The sequence below is a fragment of the Rhamphochromis sp. 'chilingali' genome, assembly GCF_963969265.1.
Source record: "Rhamphochromis sp. 'chilingali' genome assembly, chromosome: 11".
NCBI classification, from domain to species: Eukaryota; Metazoa; Chordata; class Actinopteri; order Cichliformes; family Cichlidae; genus Rhamphochromis; species Rhamphochromis sp. 'chilingali'.
This window is the reverse complement of record NC_137938.1, coordinates 33,712,101-33,733,111: the sequence shown is the minus strand read 5'-3', so window position 1 is coordinate 33,733,111 and position 21,011 is coordinate 33,712,101. Positions and strand designations below refer to the sequence as shown.

The 21,011-nt window shown below is 41.7% G+C and overlaps 1 protein-coding gene across 4 annotated transcripts in view; it reads right to left on the bottom strand.

Annotated features, from left to right (window-relative positions):
• Nucleotides 1-1,956: 1,956 nt before the first annotated feature.
• Nucleotides 1,957-21,011, bottom strand: part of thsd7ab (thrombospondin, type I, domain containing 7Ab) — a gene marked incomplete at its 5' end in the record, with an annotated part of 205,505 nt that continues 186,450 nt past the window's right edge. The window contains 3 exons of one of the 4 annotated variants that reach the window (XM_080895569.1): nt 1,957-2,914; nt 7,746-7,833; nt 11,016-11,229. In XM_080895569.1, the coding sequence (XP_080751695.1) occupies nt 2,824-2,914; nt 7,746-7,833; nt 11,016-11,229 (393 nt within the window). In that variant the 3' untranslated portion in view covers nt 1,957-2,823. Of the gene's footprint in view, nt 2,915-7,745; nt 7,834-11,015; nt 11,230-13,678; nt 20,751-21,011 lie in introns of those variants that run through there. The other 3 variants (XM_080895568.1, XR_013973277.1, XM_080895567.1) reach the window with 3 other exon arrangements.

Sequence of the window (21,011 nt, the reverse complement as noted above, 5' to 3'; positions counted from 1 at the left end):
TCCTCTGTTCTCTGTTTTGTTACATTTATGTTCCTGCAACCTACATTCTAGCCACCAGGGGGCGGAATAAAGACATTGGTCCTATAGGAAAATGGCTCAGACCCCAGTTAACAATTCCCTGATGGGTTTATTGTCTCAGTCACTCATTTGAGGTCATGTTCAATAAAACCACAGGTAATCTAAAAGGTCAATGTAGTTGCCATGAAGTCTCTGCCATGAAGGTTTGTGAAGTCCCTGGATAAGATTTATACGGGCGTCATGTTTTGGTCAGTATGACTACAGATATCTGTGTTTAAGGCCCTAATGCGTAGGCTTCACCTTCCAGACTCTGAAACATCCAGGGACTGTAGGGAAATTAGCCTGTATGGCTAAATCTGACACATGAATTTAAGAAGTTTTGTTAATTAATATGCATTATCCCTCTTAAATAAGTATAAACATAAACATACATTCATCTTTTACGCACACAAAGAGGAGCAGAGGAAAGGGGATAGGGTGAGATGACCCACTGTGGTGAGCCCTAACACAGCGACAGAGATCAAATCTGAGTGTTTTCCTATAGATTTCTATTGGACCTGAAGGCATTTTGCAAAACAGGTATCGCCCCCCAGTGGCCATTAAAAAGAATGCTGGTTTGAGGTACTTGTGGAGTTTTCAGATCTAGAAGCTATGCCCGACTGAAACTAGAGTCTATAACAGCTGTTGAAACCAGTGAGTAAGTTTAAGGTGGCTACATCCATCTCTTTTGTACAGTTTATGCACTGAAGTGTGTTATTGCCATTAGAGTGCTAGCAAACAGGGGATGGCTATGATGATGGCTCTCTAATACAAAATCCAGCCTCCAACTCCTTTAACGCCAGTTTTAAGTATTTTTATTTGAAGGTTTTCTTCCTTAATGAACATATAAAGAAAGTAATAAAAAAAAGACTCCATAACTTTTCTCTTTGTGTGTTTACAACCGTGTCCGCATTTATTTTTAGTATTTCTTCCCATACATATAAACAACCTGTACAAAATGGCCGACTCTTCATCTTTTTCCGCTTCTTTTTGCTTTCCTTTTTTGTTTGTCACAACATACAACTTGCATCATGGTAACAACAATCAGCAATATCATACACCCACTTTGTAATATTCAAACTAAACATTTTCTGTGCAATACAAAATAAATGTACACATACTTTGATGTTTTTTTCTCCAAAAAATAAAAAAATTGCTGTTATTTACAAATCCAACAAAAAGAAGTAAACATTCTCCACACCAGTTTTGCTTTTACGTTGAACTCAGAAGCGTGTTCTCTTATTATTAACATATTGTATACTTGTTTGTACAGATTGTTTTCTTTTTAATATTTCATCTTCGTTTCGTGTGACTGAAAACAATAGAGCACCTAAAATACTTACTACATGAAAAAGTTTAAAAACTGGTTCGATCCATCTACCTAACCTCGAAAGAAAATTTCGTTGTTTTTTTTTTTTTTTGTCTAAACATACTGTAGTGTCGACGTTTGCCCCATTCAAGTATTAAACTGTATTAGAGGACTGTTAGTATTCAGTTATCGTCAGTAAGGCAGAAACGACATTTGCATGACATGAATGATTAAAACTTTGCAGTGTCCATTTTTTTATTACTTACTGCAAAATTTGAGTGTTTGCACATGATCTGTTGTATGTAAAGAGTTAAAAAAAAGTATTTAAAAAAGAACTTGTAAAGCAGGCGATCAGTTAATACCTGCTGATATCGTAGTTGCATCTGGGCAGAAATAAAGTGATGACACCAGACGAAATCTACAAACCACAAAAGCGACTTTACTACAACCAAAAAGTCCGATGTTTGTGAGAAATAAAATCTATACATATATTTACTTGAGATTCACACCTGTTTTATCGAACGTGACACGTCTAAACGTCCCTTCCTGTCGCTGTTGCTTCCCTTGTAATGTTCTCGTGTTGACTGCTTTATGTTTTTGTTTTTTTGTCTGTGGAAGAGGCAGTGTTTTATGGCAATAGAAAGTAGAAGTCACATGTGCATATCATGCTGCACTAATATAGTGCAATGTAGTGCCTGAAACAAAGCAAGGGTGGAGGCAAGCAGGCAGGCAGGCAGTAGTTTCCATGAACAACTGATTGCAGGCTACTCCTCCATCAGCATCATACAGATCGGTTTATCCCACAAACACAGGCCTGTGTGCCTCTGAATCAAGCCGAAAAAAAAAGAGAGGGAGAAGTAATGCCTCCCTTTTGTTCAAGACCGTAAAAGAGATTTGAGTCAAAACCCAGTTGAGGATTGAGAAAAAGGAATACAAACCTTTTTATGGAGATTTTCCTCTCCCTCCTCCTCTTCCCTGCGGTGACTTTTGGCAACGTGCGAAGCGTCAGAGCATCCTAAGCCCCCAGCTACTCAGCATTTTTAGGGACAAGCAGAAAAAGCGCGGGGGAAGAGCTGGAGCCTGCGCTACCATGTTCAAAGACAGCAGGAGGGCTGGTTCTGTCTTCTGCGCCCAGCATTTCCAGTGTCTCAAACAAGTCTTTCAATATAGAAATACTGGTGTGTAGGGGGCAAAAAAAAAGGCATTTCCTTGAACACGCTGGAGGTCATAAAAGCTCTGCAAAAAGAAAATAGTCGAGAAAACAAAAGAGGAGTGAATGAAGCTCTACTTGAAATGGTTAAACCCCACCAGTGTCTCTGCTAAGAGGATTTCCCGTCATTTCTGCGCTCCGTGACGTGTCCATTCACGCTGCAAACATCCATGTCGCTCACTGTAATGGCGTGATGAAGTGGGTCTCTGTGACAGGTGAAGTGCTGGGTGAAGCAGCTCGTGGAGGACTACATGTCCGTGTCCCCGTCGTAGGCGAGAGTCAGAGGTTTTAGTCGGTTATTCTGCTGTCTCTGTCTCTGAGGTCTCTTTGGCTTTTTGCTGTATGGAAAGATGAAAACGGGGTCAGAGTGGCACTTGAAAGATTCTCCAAACACAACTCTGCTTTCACTCTAATCATGAAGTGTTTGGGTAAATGCGATGGCAGTTATGAGAGACACAATGCAGGTGAGGCGATGTCACAAACAGGGGAGGGAAAGTGTTTTGAAAAATGCAAAAGATGTCCATATGAATTGTGTTTTGCTTCCTAATTTTGATTTGTAGTTTCAGGGTTTTTTTGATAATCTAAAAAATACCTGTTCCCAGTTTTAAGCTGATAGTGAACCTTCTCAAGTATCTCTAGTCCACAAATAAATTATCAATACTTAATGTAACGATAGCCTTGATTGTTCTGAATCCCATGAAAATGACAAAACCAACGAGACTTCCTAAAAACCATTAAATTATTATTTAAGTCTCAATAAAAACATTAGCAATTGTTCAAAAGTAGTTCTTCACTTCTGTTTTTGACCTTAAAAAAGGATGCAGATATTACATCACATCATAAACTGTGTGTGTGCTTTTTTTTTTTTTTTTTAGACAATCATGGTGACATCTGGCATAAGTAATGACAAAAGTTCTGCAACACAATCAATAAAGAAAAAAAGACCCATACCTGATTAAATGTGGCTAATTTACCCATATAGACAATTTCCTTGGGAACGGCCATGCCTTGTTTTGATGACTCCCTGGATGTCCCACTCTGACCATTAAACTGGGCACTCAAATCACATTTTACTACAAGCCTCATTCACCCAATGGAGTAGCCTGATCTTTTTGGTAGAACAGCTCATCTGGCAGATGAGCCGTTCAACCTGCTGAGCTACCTCTGCTAGTGTTGTGATTTCCTTAATTTTTGGAGAAAGAGCACTGAGTGGCCGGGAGCCAAATCATAAGATTAAAGCAGTTGGTGAATGTTTGTGGCTAAAATACTCAGTATGCTGGCCCAGGATAGCATGTATCACGGCTCAGGTGGTTTGCTTGAATGCTTTCATGCTTTTTTTTTTTTGGGGGGGGGGGTGTAATAATGTGACACTCTGGGTCATGTCTGGATACCAGGATCAGATTACTACTGATGATCCTTGAAATGAAATTTAGGTCAGTTTGAAAAAAGCTAGTGAAAAATCGCAGAAGAGCAATTTAAGTTGTCAAAACAGGACTGGCCGATGATGATTTAAAAATGGTCCAGAGTTTAAATCAGGTATGGTTTTATTTATATAATATGGTTCTACTCACTCAGTATTTGATTGCACCTTATTTTAGGCTTCTGTATTTCAACCATGTCATCATTGGTTCTGAAATTTCATGGGATTCAAAATCTGACAGCTACAAAAAACCTCCTAACAAAATAAAAAAACTACAAATCAGGTTACCTTAAAAACTAAAAAGCTGTAGAGCCCAGACTACAGTCACTGTACTGGTTAACAGGTTTTAAACAAACAGTTTTTTTTTGTTTGTTTGTTTTTGTGAGAAATGAGACTCATACATCTCAGTTTAAAAGGATGAAGAGCTATTAGTGAGTTAATATGCAGAGAGACGATCACATGCCCGACCTCTTCTACCAGAGAGGAAAAAATCTTCTAGATGAAGCAAAGACACAAAGCTTTTCTCTGAGCTCTCAGTGCTGCTTAAACATCAGGGTGTGTCAAAGTAATGAGGTGTGTAATATTAGACATTTTCAGAAGCATCTGATATCCCATAGAGAACGGCTTTTGAAATCATTAAAGCCAATATTTAGTTCTGCTGTGTATTCTATCATTTAACTTCTATTGTTAAGATTTTTTTTTTATCTAGTTTTAACTAGAAAAAAAAAGTCTAATTAATATTTCCTCCCACAGCCAGAGTACGAGAAATGTACCGAAATGCTTTTTGAAGCACTGGATTTGGTGAGCACAATCAGAGGAACACTCTAGGGAATTTCCTGTGAATAGTTTTTCTGATGAAGAGCTGATAAAATCGCTGCAGAGTAAACGACAGCAAACGTTCAAGCAAGCAGCAAAAACGTGTTCATCAAACACCTCATCTGTAGTGATGCGTGATCACACTACAGCTGTAGCTGTGTTTGTTCTTAATAACAAAGAATCTTTTTCAGTTAAACGATTATTTAAAATAAAAGAAGAAATTAAATAAGGTTAAAAAAATGGTCATTAAAATTTCCTGATGTTAAAAGTGACACAGAGCGTGTTTTAGGCCAAATCGAAGCTGAGTATATAAGCCAAAGAAAAGCACCAAAGGTTGATATTAAATTTATTTAACAAAATACTGATTGCTATTTGAACTTCTTATCTTCTTATCCTACTTTATAGATTATGGTCTTTTAAAGTAAAGGAACACAGAGGAACAAAGAGTGTTTATCTTGTAACAATATTGATTGGGAAGGAAATAAAGGGCATGTGTTGCTATGGTTCCATCTTTGTCCACAAGAGGGCAGCGTGACATCGTTTTATTAAAGCACTTCAGCCTCGTGGAGATCTAAACCTGATTTAAACCTTGCCTGGAGTTAATACTTAAATGTCTCTTTAATGTCATCTCAGTCTGCTCATATTCTGCTTGGAGTTTAAACAAGACGATTATTCCCACACATTAGTATTAACCCTCGTTTAAAAAAAATTAAATGAGAGAAAAATAATTTTACACGAGCTCTGAGAAGTATGATGAAAGTATATGATGGTGAAGAACATGTCCACTGTAGCAATGTTATTTTTAATGTCATTTTTTAAACATTTGAAGTGTAACTTTTGTCTTTTTACCTTTTTTCCGCTCTGCTAACAAGTATTCACACATAAAAAGGTTTTTTTTTTTTTTTTAATACATCACAGTTTTGTGATTAACACAATCTCTCTAAGTTGAGTTTATGATATTCATGGATAACTTTGTTTGATAACCTAAAACAAATAAGCTGTAAAATAACTGCATTTATTCAGCAGTGCAGAGACTCTAGCATTTCTAATTTCCTGTATTTCTGTGAGGAATCAAATATTTTTACTAGTTGAACTGTTCAGTTTTTCATACAAACATGTAACAAGCTTATGAAACAGTTATTGATTTAAACCTAACTGTGTATTAAGAAAATTATCATTATTTTTGTCCATGTCTTTATTTGAAGTTGGGTTTTGTTTTTTTTTACTTTTTGAGCCCTTATTTTGGTTTTTTAAAATATGAGCTATAATGCATGGGTATATAATGTAACTTTATTGTCTGGGTCAGATTTAAAAGGAGTTCAGAAAAGCACAATACAGCCATATGGACATCCCAGTCTCATAAAAATAGCATTAATGCAGATGTTATTATTTATTTAAGCTGAGTAAAATGTTTTTCATGACTACTTTCAGTTTAGTTTTGTAACAATGGTGATTGTAACAATCGTGGCTTACGTTGCGTGAATGTAGCCGCTGTACCTTTCTTCTTTATTGAAATCCTGATGGGAACAGTTGAGCTGAGTGTTTTTAATGTTGCCATCTTGGTGTTTTAAAACTTTATTTTTGACTTTCCAAAATAAGCATCGTATTGTATTCACTAAGACTTGAATCTGGAGCCTTAGAACAAAAAACGAGTGTTTTCCAAGGTCATATAAGAACAGAGCGAAAGGTTTTTCTCCCAGAAAGTTTCAGTTTGTCTCTTTGTACAATCAGAGGAGTCGCCTCCTGCTAGCTGTTAAAAAAGAACGCAGGCTTAAGGCACTTACACCATCACTTCACTCTTTTGACCTACAAGCTACGTCCGTCTACACCAAGTCTGTGGGTGGTAGCTGTACTTTTGAACTTTGGCCAGAGCTGACCTTTTCTCTGCAGTTTTTCAGTGTAAGCTGACCGCCTCCTGGCTCTTACTTTTTGTTGAGTGTACAGACACAGAAGTGGTTTCAAGTTCTTATTCAACCTCTTTACTCTCGAGCTGTCTTCTGGGATTCATGTTTAATATCTCCTCGCTATTTGTGATTAGCTGGACCTGATAAGTATAAACGTCATCATTTAACAGGAAGTCATCATGTTGTTACAGATGTTACATTCTTTGTTACTAAAAAAGTGATGTCATATAGCGATAGTAAGCTTACTTTACAGCATACAACAGGGTAACCTGTCTTTAAACACCAATGTTTCGTGGACTCTTTCTTGTCCTAAACAAATGGTTGACATCACGGGGGCTCTGTCATATATCTTTTAGAGAAACACTATGGTTTGCAATCAGCTGTAATTATAAATTGGCTTTGTGATGTGTGTAGATTTACTTGGAGTGCGTGATTATAATTAAAATAAGGCAGTGGGTAGAGAAAAGGTCAGGGTGACTTAACATCAGTGTGTCTAAGAGCGCTAAAAGATCTCTACGAGAACTGAGAGAAACATATTCTGGGTGGTTTGCCCTCACCTGGACCAGCACCTTCACTGAGCCAGTCAGGCAGGACATGTGACAACTTGACAAAGGTCACAGGGAAAGCTCAGGGACTTGCAGGTACTTATACTGAAGGGTGTGTCGGGGTGGGGGTGAACCCTCCACATCCTCTTTAGCTGCTGCTGCTTTGAGCTAGGTCTTGGCAATCAGGGCAGGTGTAAGTCATCTCGTGTGCATTTTGGCCCATCCACACTGCCGTCCCATTGGCATCAGACTCTTGGGCCTTAAGTGAGCGATGCACCTTAGCACAGTAGCTGCTGCTCTCACATGGGAAGGGCATGAAGCAAGCAAAATAAGTAAAGACAAAAAAAATCCAAAACCAAAAACAGGAATGATGTGAGGGAGGGGACGCTTGAACTCAGAGTGGGTGGGGGGTAAAAAATGTTAATAGTTTCATGAATGAGGATGAGGAGGATGATTATAGGGGAGATTAAACTCATCAACTCACCAAGCTAGGTATATCATAGACACTATGAATATGAGGAGCACAAAGGCTCCAGCTGCTACACCATACACCCACATCTTCAGCTTCCCATCTGTGGAGGAGGAAGCTCGTCAGTTTGTCTGTTTACACTTTGACATGGAACCAGAAGCCATTAAAAGGACTCTGTGAAGATTTCTGCAGTACTTTATAACAGTTAGGGACACACTGATCCAACTTTTTCCAGTTCCAATATGATAGAGAGACACTGGCTCAGAGTATCTGCCAAAACTGTATTGATCCTGTGACAAATTAATAAGCTATATTCCTCACTCTAAGGAAGAGACTTGGACTCATTCTTTTATGCGTAAGGAAATTTAATTAAATTTAATAGCCTAAATAAAATAATAATATATTTTTATTCATCAGTCTCCCTTCAGCTCACTGTGAGAGTCATTACTGTATATTGCTGTGATTTACAGCTGCACCAGCTTCTGCTTTCCAGCTCTGATGTGAGTGCATCACCTCTCATACAAACATGAGCATCCTGAGTGGAGTAAAGCTGACAACTACTACTTCTTTTTGCTGTTTCCTTTAGAGGTCTCCACAGCGGATCATCTGTCTCCATCTCACCCTCTCCTTCGCATCCTTTTCTGTCACAGCAGCCCTGCGTCTCCTCTCACACTACATCCATGAATCTTCTCTATGTTCTTCCTTTTCTCCTCCTGCCTGGCAGCTCTATCTTCAAAATCTTTTGTCCAGTATATCAACTATCCCTCCTCTGCACATGTCCAAACCTTCTCAGCCTTTCCTCCTTAACAAGTGAAATAATAATAATCTGCTTTACCACACTGTGTTAGATTATTTTATTAATAATAAAAGGCTGCCAATGAGAAGGTAATACATAAAGCACTGTCGATGTTGGAGCTTTTCAGTCGTGTCAAATCACTCAACCACAGTTTGAGGTGAAATATGTCTAAACTGGTGATGCTTTGCTGTTACTGTTGTAGCTCTCCTGTTAACAGCTGCTGATGTGTGGTGTAGTAATCGCAGACAAACATAGAATTATTGAACAGACTGACCCACTGTCAACAATACCTGATCCTGCTTTGTGAATTAGGATTGGACTGATATAACATCCGATTCAAGTATTGGATCAGTGCATCCCTCTAATATCAATAAATAAATAAATCACATAGCTTGTGGTTTACAGTGTAATATCCTGAGAGTCAGGTACTTATCTGGGGGCATAGTGGAAGAAAACAAGGCAAAAAATACCGGGAATGAGAAACCAGCGGAGCACGTTGTTATCCATAAATGGTGCTCTGTGTATTTTCTCAGGGTGCAGCAGCTTTTGTCAGATGGGCAGCGAGGAGCCAGAGCCTGACGGTTAAATGGGCCAGGGGCTGACTTCACACAAGTGATCTGTGATCATTGCTTACAGACTGCAAAGTGTACTAGTGTCCATTTCCCAAACTACTGTCACTCGCAGTCATGTAAACATGTTGTCTCTTATTTTTTTTATAATTAGTAGAATGTGTCAGAAATAATGGAGTGATAATTTATTAACTCTGCAGGGGGTAGAAATAGACTCAAATAGACTGAAATATTAAATGAAATCTGAATTTTTCCTTTATAGAGACCATGTCTCAAACAGAGCTGGAGCCAAAATAAATCTCGGCACTGTAAGAAAATATTTTTAGCCAATTTAGTCATTTAATTTAGAATAATAGATATTTTGTCAGATTACGTTTTGTTAAAACTTAAAGAACCCCAGTCGTTTTCTTTCCAAGCTCCTTAGACGAGCACAACTCTGACGTCAGACCAGAAAACCGAAGCTGGCACATACAGGACAAATCAGTGACGCAGTGGGGCATTATAACTGTCAAACACGCACCCATCATCTTTTTTTCTTTTTCCAGCTTACAGTCGTGTTTATGCAATTAGTACCCTGTAAGTACTCTGTGTGTACTCAGTAAGTATGCGGCACTTGCAAAAAATATTGAAGTGTCGATTTCTTAAACATGCCCAATTGCTTTTCTCTTGTTCCTAAAGTTGACCTGATCACAGTGCAAATCACAAGCTATATAATCTAGTTGCATCTTTATTTATATCTTACTGTAGTGAAGTATAACAGCAAGCATTGTATTGCAAAACAAGCAAGCATATGGAAGATAAACAATGCAAAGGTTACTGTAAGTGATGGTTTGTGGATGTGGAAGTGTTTGCTCCTGAGACACTTTAACTCAATCTGTTCTGTGCTCTCGCATGCATCATCAGTCACAACGCTCCGTGCAGACGCCGCTCTCAAACGTTAATGTAGCGGAAGTCAAGAGCAGGTAGGAAAGCTTCATCAGTGCATCCAAAAGGACTCGTGTGATATTACATGTTGGTTTTATTTCATACAGAGCTGCAAGTACAAGCTAACATTAATTCAGCACTGTCAACACTAAATCCGCCCAAACACACTGAAAGTAAAGCACGTCCTGCTGTTGTCATGTGAAAACCTCTCAGCTTTATGTCTTAACTTCACTTCAAGGATTATGTGGAGCTCTGTAGGTTGGAAAAAGTCAGACGCTGGACTCGGAAATCTTTTCCCTTCAGCCACACTAACAGAAACTTGAAATGGAGGAGTTTTTATTATTCTCTGCACATTCTTTACTTTACAGATACATGTTTACCATCACTGTAAGCAAAGGCTTGCTTTGGAAAGGATGCAATAGTTGTGCCTACATTCATTTTTCTATAGAAAGAAAAGCTTGTAAAGCAGCACTTTAAGTAGTTCCCCAACACATGGCATTTTAAAGATTAAATGGGGGTGCTGTTATGGTTTTTCTTATTTTCTGTCATATCACTGCATGTCAAAGATGGGGGGAGTTTTTATTTTTAAAACCAGCTCTGGCTGTTAGCACAGCAGCCTCATACATCTGCTGTTTGTGAGAAGCCGTCAATCAGAGGAAAACTGGCTGAAAGTGCAGGTGGCCTAAAAACAGGAACCAAAAAGGTTGTTTTAAGATGGCGGATGAACTGAGGGGCTAGACAGAGGCCATGTATAAGATAAATACGGATCATTTTGACCTGTGAAACATACAAAATTACTCTAGTAGAGTCCAAGAAATACAGTATAGAGGTGCAAATGAGCATTGGAGAGGTCTTTTAAAGGTTTTCACTTGACAGCAGCAAAACAATTGTATTCTCCTTGCATTTGTGATGTTTGTTAACACTGACGATAACCTGTAGTTTGGTAAACAGTGCTATGAATCTGCATAAGGTGTGATGAGTGTGTGATGGTCTGACCTGGTCCATAGGGCTGCAGGTACCAAGTTCGCCCGTTGCGTCCGGGCTGGATGGTGGTGGGCAGTGTGGGGTTAATGGCACGACTGGTCTTCACATCCCCTTTCTTGTCCCCTGCTGTGGGGATCTCCAGGATGGGGATGGGGGCACACTGGTCCAGCTGCCCAGTGGATGACAGCACTTCTGTGAAGCCTTCCTCGCACATGCAAATACCAGCCTGCAGGGGGCAGCGCAGATTCATATATGATTTAAGCTGGAGCGACAGTACAGTGCTTGGAGGGATGTTAAACAAGCTAATCTCAAAGTGAATTAATTCATGAGGAGTGTTCAGAAGAGTCCTGGCTGGTATGGCAGCATGGCCGACCTGTTACTGTTCGAAGACGGGTTTAACTGCTGCACTGAGGCCACCACGTGTTGACATTTCTCATTCATTTACAGTCAATCAAGATAAAAGCACAAGCTTCCAGACAAATCGAACCATTTCAGAGCTGTTTGTGACCTGCTGTAGCCTCATTCCCATATACCGTATTTTCTGCTAATGCCTGTTTCCAGTTCAGCAGGAACAATAATAGTCTGTGCTGCAGATGGAGGGCCATTTAAGCATTGCTTTGCACCCAGAGTCACCTGCTGTATGTTCACCGAAACAGTTACAGTCACAAGTATGACCCCAGGTTGGGCATTAACCCCTTAAATCAAAGTGTGTCATATTTGATGCATTACTTTTTGAGAACTTCTACATCATCAGTGCTAATCCCCCTCCCCTGAAAAACCTCAATAAATTGCACAATTCATTTTTAAGCAATAATTTATAAAAAGCCAGATGTAGCAAATATGACAACAATTAAGAATCTCATATGCAAATTAATATTTAATTCAAAATGTCAGAAGGTTCAATAAAACCTATTTTAATGCCTTGCTCAAAGGTATTTTAAATGTGGTAAATAGCGAGGGCTCCTAACTGATTTCTCCAGCTGTCACCAACTTATTAACAAGATTTAAACTTGTACTGTGGATGTGGATGATTCGCCAACTAGACAATTAAATGTTGCTGCCCTCACTTGTCAGCAACAGAAATACTACTCTGTTAATCTACTGTAATTATTCGTGTTTTTTATTAATGCACACAAAGTAGAGAAAGAGAATACCTGCAGAGCTCTATGGTATTATAATGTCAAAAATGAGCATTTGTATATGAGCTGTGCTGACTAAACTGGCAATGCATAATGCATTGTGCATAGACGTGCGGAAGGAAAGAAGGCTGCTGTCGTCACTGCTAATGTTAGGTTACGTTGCCAGGTGTAGCTAACGTCATGCATGTGCAGTGTTATGCACAGTGGCATTTGAAATAAGCTGTGATTAATTCCTCTTAAATATACATGTGATTTGTGTACAGACAAAGTTTAACTGCCATTAGATTTTGCTTAAACTGGACTGTTTTCTGATATTTATGGTGCCAAACTGGGTAACGCTTGACTATGTTTGACCCTCAAAGTCCAGTTTATTTGACTGGTGTAACTAATAATGGATTGCATTTATATAGCGCTTTTCTAGGCACCCAAAGCACTTTACAATTCCGTTATTCATTCACTCTCGCATTCACACACTGGTGGAGGGAAGCTACAGTTGTAGCCACAGCTGCCCTGGTGCAGACTGACAGAAGCGAGGCTGCCATGTCGTGCCATCGGCCCCTCTGGCCAACAGGCGGTAGGGTAAAGTGTCTTGCCCAAGGACACAACGACCAGGACAGAGAGAGCTGGGGATCGAACCGGCAACCTGTAACCGAGCTTCAACCCCCTGGACCACGGTCGCCCCCGTAACTGGTGCGTACGGTACTTTAGCCTAGCCGATTTGAAGAGGTGGGCCAGGTCACAGTGAGGTCAGACACTTGCACACCTAGTGCGGTCAGCCAAGTGTGGAAGTCCGATGATTTCTCAACAACTGCTGGCTCTGTGAAATTCGCCTTAAGTAATAATGTATGTGAGAGGACAGTTTCTCACCAATTCCAGAGCAGCTCCAGTGTGGCCACATAAAAATCAAAGTTTGAGATGCTTAGACAGACTGAAGTGTACTCAGGACTCGGATCGTTAAGCGCAGTGTGAGCGCAGGCCAGCAGGAAAGTGGGGACGGGGTGCAATGCAACCAAGCCTAGTGTGAACACAGTCTTTCACTTGGCTAGTCAGATATTTTGTCGAGGTGTAATTTCATCGTCGTCTTGGACGCTGCAGTTTGTGACACCACTGAACTGCCTTCTCCACACACAGAGGTGTTTTTGGTATTTAGTATGCCCTCACTCATATTAACAGGGTTACAAAAATATATGAAACACCCATCAGTGTTATGTAATCCAATCCCACAGCACAACAAACCTTCAGAGTGACCATAAACACCTGTCTGCAAAACTGAACATTACTACCACGATGAAGAGAGGATTTACTGTACGACTGTTGTCTTACACTGCATTAGGTTTTAGCTGAGTGTACCTAATAAACTGTGTGAGTGCAGTTTTTTCATCCTCGTCTGGGGATTGAATGGGTGACCTCAGAAGTCCTGACCCTGCTTCTCATCCGATCGTTTTGACCCGATTATTCAGCGGTTACGTAAGGCGGCTGGCTGTACGAGCTACTACAGCTGGTAACCTGCCTTCATTGCTAGGTCAAGAGTTGTTCTGTCCTTATTGTGCGTCCCTTTGCCCAACTTGACAGACAGCTAACGGTTTCAATGAACATTGGAGGCGGAAGTAAGTTTAAGGCTTTTTACTTCGTCAGTAGTTCAATGATTGACATCCTTTTCTTCCCGTAAAACTAAAAACAAACACAAAGTAAATGTCACAAGATGTCTTTTCCTCTTTACACACACTTCTAGGATATGAACTATACTGTTATATAGTATGTGTAATCAACAGCGACTCAGTATTGATCACAATACAACTTAGAGAGTTTAGCTTCCTCAAAGATAAACATAGCACATGAAATAACTGGTTCCTAAACAAATCTATGTAATAGAAATGCACCAAATAAACTTGTAAACATGTTGTACATTAATACTCACAAGCAATAACTCTCCAAGGCAGAAACGTTTTAAAGAGCAACAACATATCCTGCAGGCTAACAAGTGACCAGCTTCCTGTTTCCTCTACCCACAGGAACACAGAAAAACCCCACCAAAATAAAAGCAGGTGAGAATTCCCATTACGACCAGCAGAGGGTGCTGAAGAGAAAGAACCTATGCATGCCATAACACTCCCCGTCTGGTATTGTAAAATACCATTATGAACCAACTGAAACATCATAAACTGCAAGATTTTACAGATTATATCTGAATACAATGTTTACCATCATGACACACATACTTCTCAGTCCTTTGGGGACATCAATAACACTGTCTCTGACACAGGTCTCAGGTAAGTATTAATAGTTCCATTTCTTGAGACCCTCATTTCAATCTTCCTGACCCTGCCATCCTTATCCGGGAAGATCTGGTTGACAAGTCCCATTGGCCATTCATTGCGCCTCGCTTGTGCATCTTTGATGAGCACCAAATCTCCCACCTTGAGGTTTGCATGGTTACGTTGCCACTTGTTCCGGCTTTGCAGTGTCCCTAAGTACTCCCGTCTCCATCTGGTCCAAAATGTGTTTGCAAGGTGTTGAACTTGCCTCCACTGCTGTCGATGGAGATCCTTCTCAATAAAACTTCCCGGAGGGGGAAGAGGAGTGCACACCTTCTGAGTGAGAAGCATGGAAAGTGTCAACAGGAAGGGTGTGTCAGGATCTGTTGTGATAGGAGACAAAGGTCTAGCATTAATGATGGCTGTTACCTCTGCCATTAGAGTAGAAAGCACCTCATGTGTCAAGTGAGAGTGCGGGGTTTGGAGAAGCATTGCATCCAGGATACGTCGGGACAATCCTATCATACGTTCCCAGCTTCCTCCCATATGAGAAGAGTGAGGTGGATTAAAGATCCAGGTGCATCCCTCTTCTCCCAGGTATGTTTTAATGCTTGACACGTCGGGATCTGTCAGTGTGAAACCTAGCTCCCGGCAAGCACCAACGAAATTAGTCCCACAATTGGATCGAATCTGCTTAACAGGCCCTCTCAAACTGAAGAATCGACGCAGGGAATTGATGAAACTTGATGCGTCCATCGACTCAATCAGTTCAATGTGCACAGCACGTGTGCTAAGACACGTAAAAAGAACAGCCCACCTTCTGCTATTTGCCTGGCCTCCTCTTGTGCGCCTTGTGACCACAGACCAAGGGCCAAATACATCCAAACCCACGAAGGTGAAAGGAGGTTCGGTGCTGATACGATCAGAAGGCAGATCTGCCATTCTTTGCTCAGTTGCTTTCTTCCTAAGTCTGTTGCAGGTGATACAGTTGTGGATAATCTGTTTGATTAGCCTCCTTGCTCCTGTAATCCAATATCCAGCAGTACGGACTGCACCTTCTGTGAACACCCGTCCCTGATGCATTACTCGCTGGTGATGGTGTTCTACTATCAACTTGGCAACATGGCTACCACCTGGAATAATGAGAGGATGTTTCTCCTTGTAGTCGATGTTGGCGTGTTTGAGCCTTCCACCTATCCTCAAGAGTCCTTGATCATCACAGTAGGGACTGAGTTTTTGTAAAGAGCTGTGTTTTGGTATGTCTTTACCATTAGCAATACAGGCAAGTTCCTCCTCAAACATTTCCTTCTGCACACTTTTGATGACGACAATCTCAGCCTTTGTCAGTTCCTCTGCTGTGCGAGACTGTTTGCAATGATGCCATGAACTGCAAGAGGGACCTTCATCTTTGCTCTTGAAGACCTTTGCAATATGAATGAGCAAACTAAGGGCCTTGAGGAGTTTCTTCAAAGAGGAAAAACGTCTGAACCTTTGCGATCCAAGCAGAGACCCATCATTACTCGTGTGAGTGACAAAGCTGCGTATTTCATCATCCAACTCGGGGTCCACAAGGTCATAGGTTTCAGCTTCTCTTGTAACACTAGCTTGTAACAAGAAGGCAGGTCCTTTAAGCCAGGCACTGTCACCAAGCATGGCGGCAGGCACCGAGCGTGTGCCTATGTCAGCAGGGTTAGAGCTCGTAGGGACATAGTGCCATTGTTTTGGTTCTGAAATCCTCCTGATTCGCTGCACCCTGTTGCCAACATATACATAGAACCTCTTCGTCTGGTTGCTTATATAGCCTAAAACCACACGACTGTCTGTGTAGAATTCAACTGCCTCAAGATTTAGGTCCAGTTCACTTGTGATGACTTCAGCAAGCTCTGCAGCTAAAACAGCAGCTCCCAATTCCAGTCTTGGAATTGTATGAGCAGATTGTGGGGCCAATTTTGCTTTCCCTAGAACGAAGCCCACCTGATGGTTCTGATTTTCGCCAGTGGTCTTTAGGAAAGCAACTGCTGCAATGGCTTTAGTGGAGGCATCTGAAAAGATGTGTAACTCTTTTCTGATTGCTGTTGACATCGTAGCAGAAGCGTAGGTCCTTGGAATATGTACATTCTTGAGATCGACAAGAGATTCTTTCCATGTATCCCACTCGGCCTCCCTTTCTCTAGGCAGTGGAGTGTCCCAGTCTAGGGCCTCACTTGAAAGTTCTCTCAGCAGCATCTTTCCCTGGATTGTAACCGGTGAAGCAAATCCTAAGGGATCAAAAAGACCATTGATTGTAGCTAAGACACCTCTCTTTGTAAAGGGCTTCACTGTCTCTGCTACTCGAAAGGTAAAGGCGTCTTTCTTTAGGTCCCATATCAGACCAAGGCTTCGCTGTGTAGGTGTCACATCAGTCTCCAGATTTAGCTCTTTAAGCCCCTTTGCACGGTCATCTGGAGAAAATGCATCAAGAACCTCAGAGCTGTTTGATGCTATTTTATGCAGGCGAAGGTTAGATGTGGCAAGCATTTCCTGTGCTCTCTTCATTAGATCAATAGATTCACTGGCTGTGGGCCTTGACATAAGCGCATCATCAACGTAGAACTCCCTCTCAATGAAGCGTCGTGCATCTGATCCGAATTCCTCTTCACCATGAGCTGCTGCACATCGAAGGCCGTATATAGCTACGGATGGTGAGGGGCTGTTGCCAAACACGTGAACCTTCATTTGATACTCACAGATGTCATTGGCAGGATTGTTGTCTTCATGCCAGAGGAAGCGCAAATAGTTTCGATGGTCCTCTCTTACAATGAAACTGTGAAACATCTGTTCAATGTCAGCAGTTACTGCAACAGTTTCACGTCTGAACCTCATCAATACTCCCAATAAGCTATTATTGAGGTCAGGTCCAGAGAGGAGAACATCATTGAGAGAGACGCCATGGCACTTTGCACTTGAGTCAAACACAACCCTGATCTGATCCGGCTTCTGAGGATGGTACACCCCAAACGTAGGTAAGTACCAGCACTCCTTGTCCACCTCAAGTGGAGTAGCCAGTTCAGCATGGTCACGATCAAATATGTTCTGCATGAAAGCAAAGAAATGCTTCTTCATTTCAGGCCTTTTTTCAAGGGTGCGCTGAAGAGAGGATAAGCGTTTGACGGCCTGGTCGCGATTGTTGGGCAGCCACTGGCGAGGTCCCTTAAATGGAAGTGGCGCCACCCAGCTGTTGCTGTCATCTATGAACATCTCTCTCTTCATGACCTCTAGGAACAGTTTGTCTTCAATAGAAAGGCCGATTTTGTTATCGTCCTCGGATGTATCAAAGATGGTGCTTCCAAGAGTGCATGCCTTAACTATAGGTGTTTTGGTGGTAGGGAAGGCTTTACGCTCAGACTTGGACCCATAATTCTCTTTGATATGAACCATATTTGGACATGGTCTGAAATAGGATGGGCGATTGTTCTCAAGCACATTAGTGTGATAGGCATCCACAGCTGCAGGCTTATGAGCATCACCTAAACAGACGTCACCAATGATGACCCATCCCAGGTCCAGTTTCTGTGCATATGGGGCATTGTGAGGACCGTTTCTATGCTGCCTCGCTTTGTGGACACTAAGTAGGTCACGTCCAAGTAAAAGGAGGATCTCTGCTTTGTGATCGAGTGGTGGGATGAGATGGGCTATTGGCCTTAGATGAGCATGTTCTGCTGCCACCTCAGGGGTAGGTATCTCAGCTCTGTTACTCGGAATGTTATTACATTCAATTATTGTCGGCAGCGTGACTGATGTGGCTCCGTCTAGTGACTCCACTACAAAGCCTGTAGCTCTTCTACCCATCATTTCTGTTGTTCCCGCACATGTACGAAGTGTGAATGGAGACTCTGACCCCTCTATGCCATAAACATCAAAAAACTCTGACCTGGCAAGTGACCGATTACTCTGATCATCGAGCACGACATAAGCCTTTGTCACTCGCTCTGGCTGCGCTTTTGGGAAAACCTTTACCAAGCAGATCTTAGAACAGGATCTTCCTCTCTGAGCTTCTCCACATACTTCGGTACAAGTCGATGTTATAGCAGGCTGAGTTGTCTCTTCTGTGCCCTCCCCGCCATGACCAAAGAGAGTTGCAGGAGGTGGTCCTGGATGAAGGGCAGAGATATGATTCCTGCTTTCACATTCTGTACACTTGATTGTTGTGTTACAGTTCTTGGCCATGTGACTAGTGGAAGAACAGCATCTAAAACAGATACCATTGTCCTTGAGGAAGGTCTTACGCTCCTCAATGGGTTTATTGCGAAACCCTCTGCAGCGCTTGAGGGGATGTGGCTTTTTATGAATAGGGCACTGCCTTTCCACATCACAGGTTTGCTCTCTCACGCTGTCTTGGCCAGCTTTCCCCTGTGATATTTCCGTCTTGTGAGCAGAGACCAAACCCTTATAGGTCTTCCTCACTGTAGTATCTGATCTAAAGTGGTCTGTTGTAGATGCTAAGAGCCTGAAGCCTGGATCATTGCGGGCTTGTGCCTCTCTGCAGACAAAGTCACAGAGAAAGGAAAATGGCGGAAAAATGACACTATGGTCAACTTTATACCTAAAACCCTGAGAGAGCCACTTTTCCTGGATATTGTGTGGTAACTTGTCCACAATTGGAGCGACACCACGTGCAGTGTCAAGATAGCTTAGCCCTGGGAGATAACCCTCTGATTTTGCTGCCTCAACCTCCTGCAGCAGGTCACTAAGCTCTCTCAGCTTAACAGGATCTTTGCTACTGACCTTTGGGAAGTTTGTAAGCCTGTCGAACAGTGTTTTTTCAATTATCTCTGGAGAGCCAAAACATTCCTCCAAGCGCTCCCAGGCTTTGTCCAGTCCAACTTCAGGACGACAGACATGCACCGTCTTTATTCTTTTCACATGCCGTGCTGAGTCGTGCCCTAGCCACTTAATAAGGAGGTCCAACTCTTCACTGGGGCTGAGTTTTAGTCCACTGATTGCATTCAGAAAGGAGGATTTCCACGCCCAGTAATTTTCAGGGCAGTCATCAAACTTTGTGAGACCAGCATTAATAAGATCCCTCCGTGCCAAGTACCTTGCTATATCACCCACCTGAGCACTGCCATCTGGTAGGAGTTGAGGTGTGACTCGATCAGGCGACCTTTCCCTTGTGCTCTCTGGTGGGTGCGGTGTTGAGTGGGGATAAATACCAGACTTTGGTTCCTGAGATAGCCCTGATGTTGGAATGGCTTTGTTTCTCATTTTGAACAAGTGAGATTCAACATATGGAGTACCAAAGCTTTGCCTGGGTTGAATCGTGGGCTTCAGCTCATGAACAGTTGACTCTCTATGCTCTTCCTCTGGTTTAGCACTCTCGGTTGGCTGTAGATGCTGCTCCACATACTGCCGTGTCCTTTCAGCAGTCTCTTCAAAGGCTGGTTTCCTTTCAGTTTTGACAGACTCCTCTGCTGCAACCTCAAGGATGCTGGCTTCAGCCATAGCTGCTGCTACCTCCTTTTCATACTGTAAAGTGTTCAATTTGGCTTCTATGCGAGCCTTTTCAATCATCATTTCTGACTCTATTTTGGCATAGTCAGCTCGTGCGCGAGCTGCCTCCAGTTTAGCACGAGCTGCAGCAGCGGCTCGACTGGCTGATGATCCACTCGATGCTATAGAGGCCACTGACCTGGTCTCTAGAGCCGACAGCTGCGTTATTTCTTTTGTGACTTGTGTGTCCTCCATCCCACAATGCTGCTGTGTGGCAAGCGTAAGCAGTAGTAGAGATGAGACGTGCTGGCAGACGAAGTTGCTGTTTTTGATTATCTCTGCCTGCTGAGAAGCTGCTTTTTTACTGTTCTGTCCTTATTGTGCGTCCCTTTGCCCAACTTGACAGACAGCTAACGGTTTCAATGAACATTGGAGGCAGAAGTAAGTTTAAGGCTTTTTACTTCGTCAGTAGTTCAATGATTGACATCCTTTTCTTCCCGTAAAACTAAAAACAAACACAAAGTAAATGTCACAAGATGTCTTTTCCTCTTTACACACACTTCTAGGATATGAACTATACTGTTATATAGTATGTGTAATCAACAGCGACTCAGTATTGATCACAATACAACTTAGAGAGTTTAGCTTCCTCAAAGATAAACATAGCACATGAAATAACTGGTTCCTAAACAAATCTATGTAATAGAAATGCACCAAATAAACTTGTAAACATGTTGTACATTAATACTCACAAGCAATAACTCTCCAAGGCAGAAACGTTTTAAAGAGCAACAACATATCCTGCAGGCTAACAAGTGACCAGCTTCCTGTTTCCTCTACCCACAGGAACACAGAAAAACCCCACCAAAATAAAAGCAGGTGAGAATTCCCATTACGACCAGCAGAGGGTGCTGAAGAGAAAGAACCTATGCATGCCATAACAAGAGTTGTTTCTAAAAGCTATTCAAGCCTGGAAAATAGATCACTCTGTGGTTTGCCAGCTGCCGTGTCTGTGAGACAAAAACTTATTTACATGATTTTGATGAAGTGCAGTTGAATGACACTGTGGAGCAATGGGTTTTACATCTTCCTGCTGCTATCATTTTATTCCCTGCTGCATTCAAATTCAATTCAGTGTGTCAGTG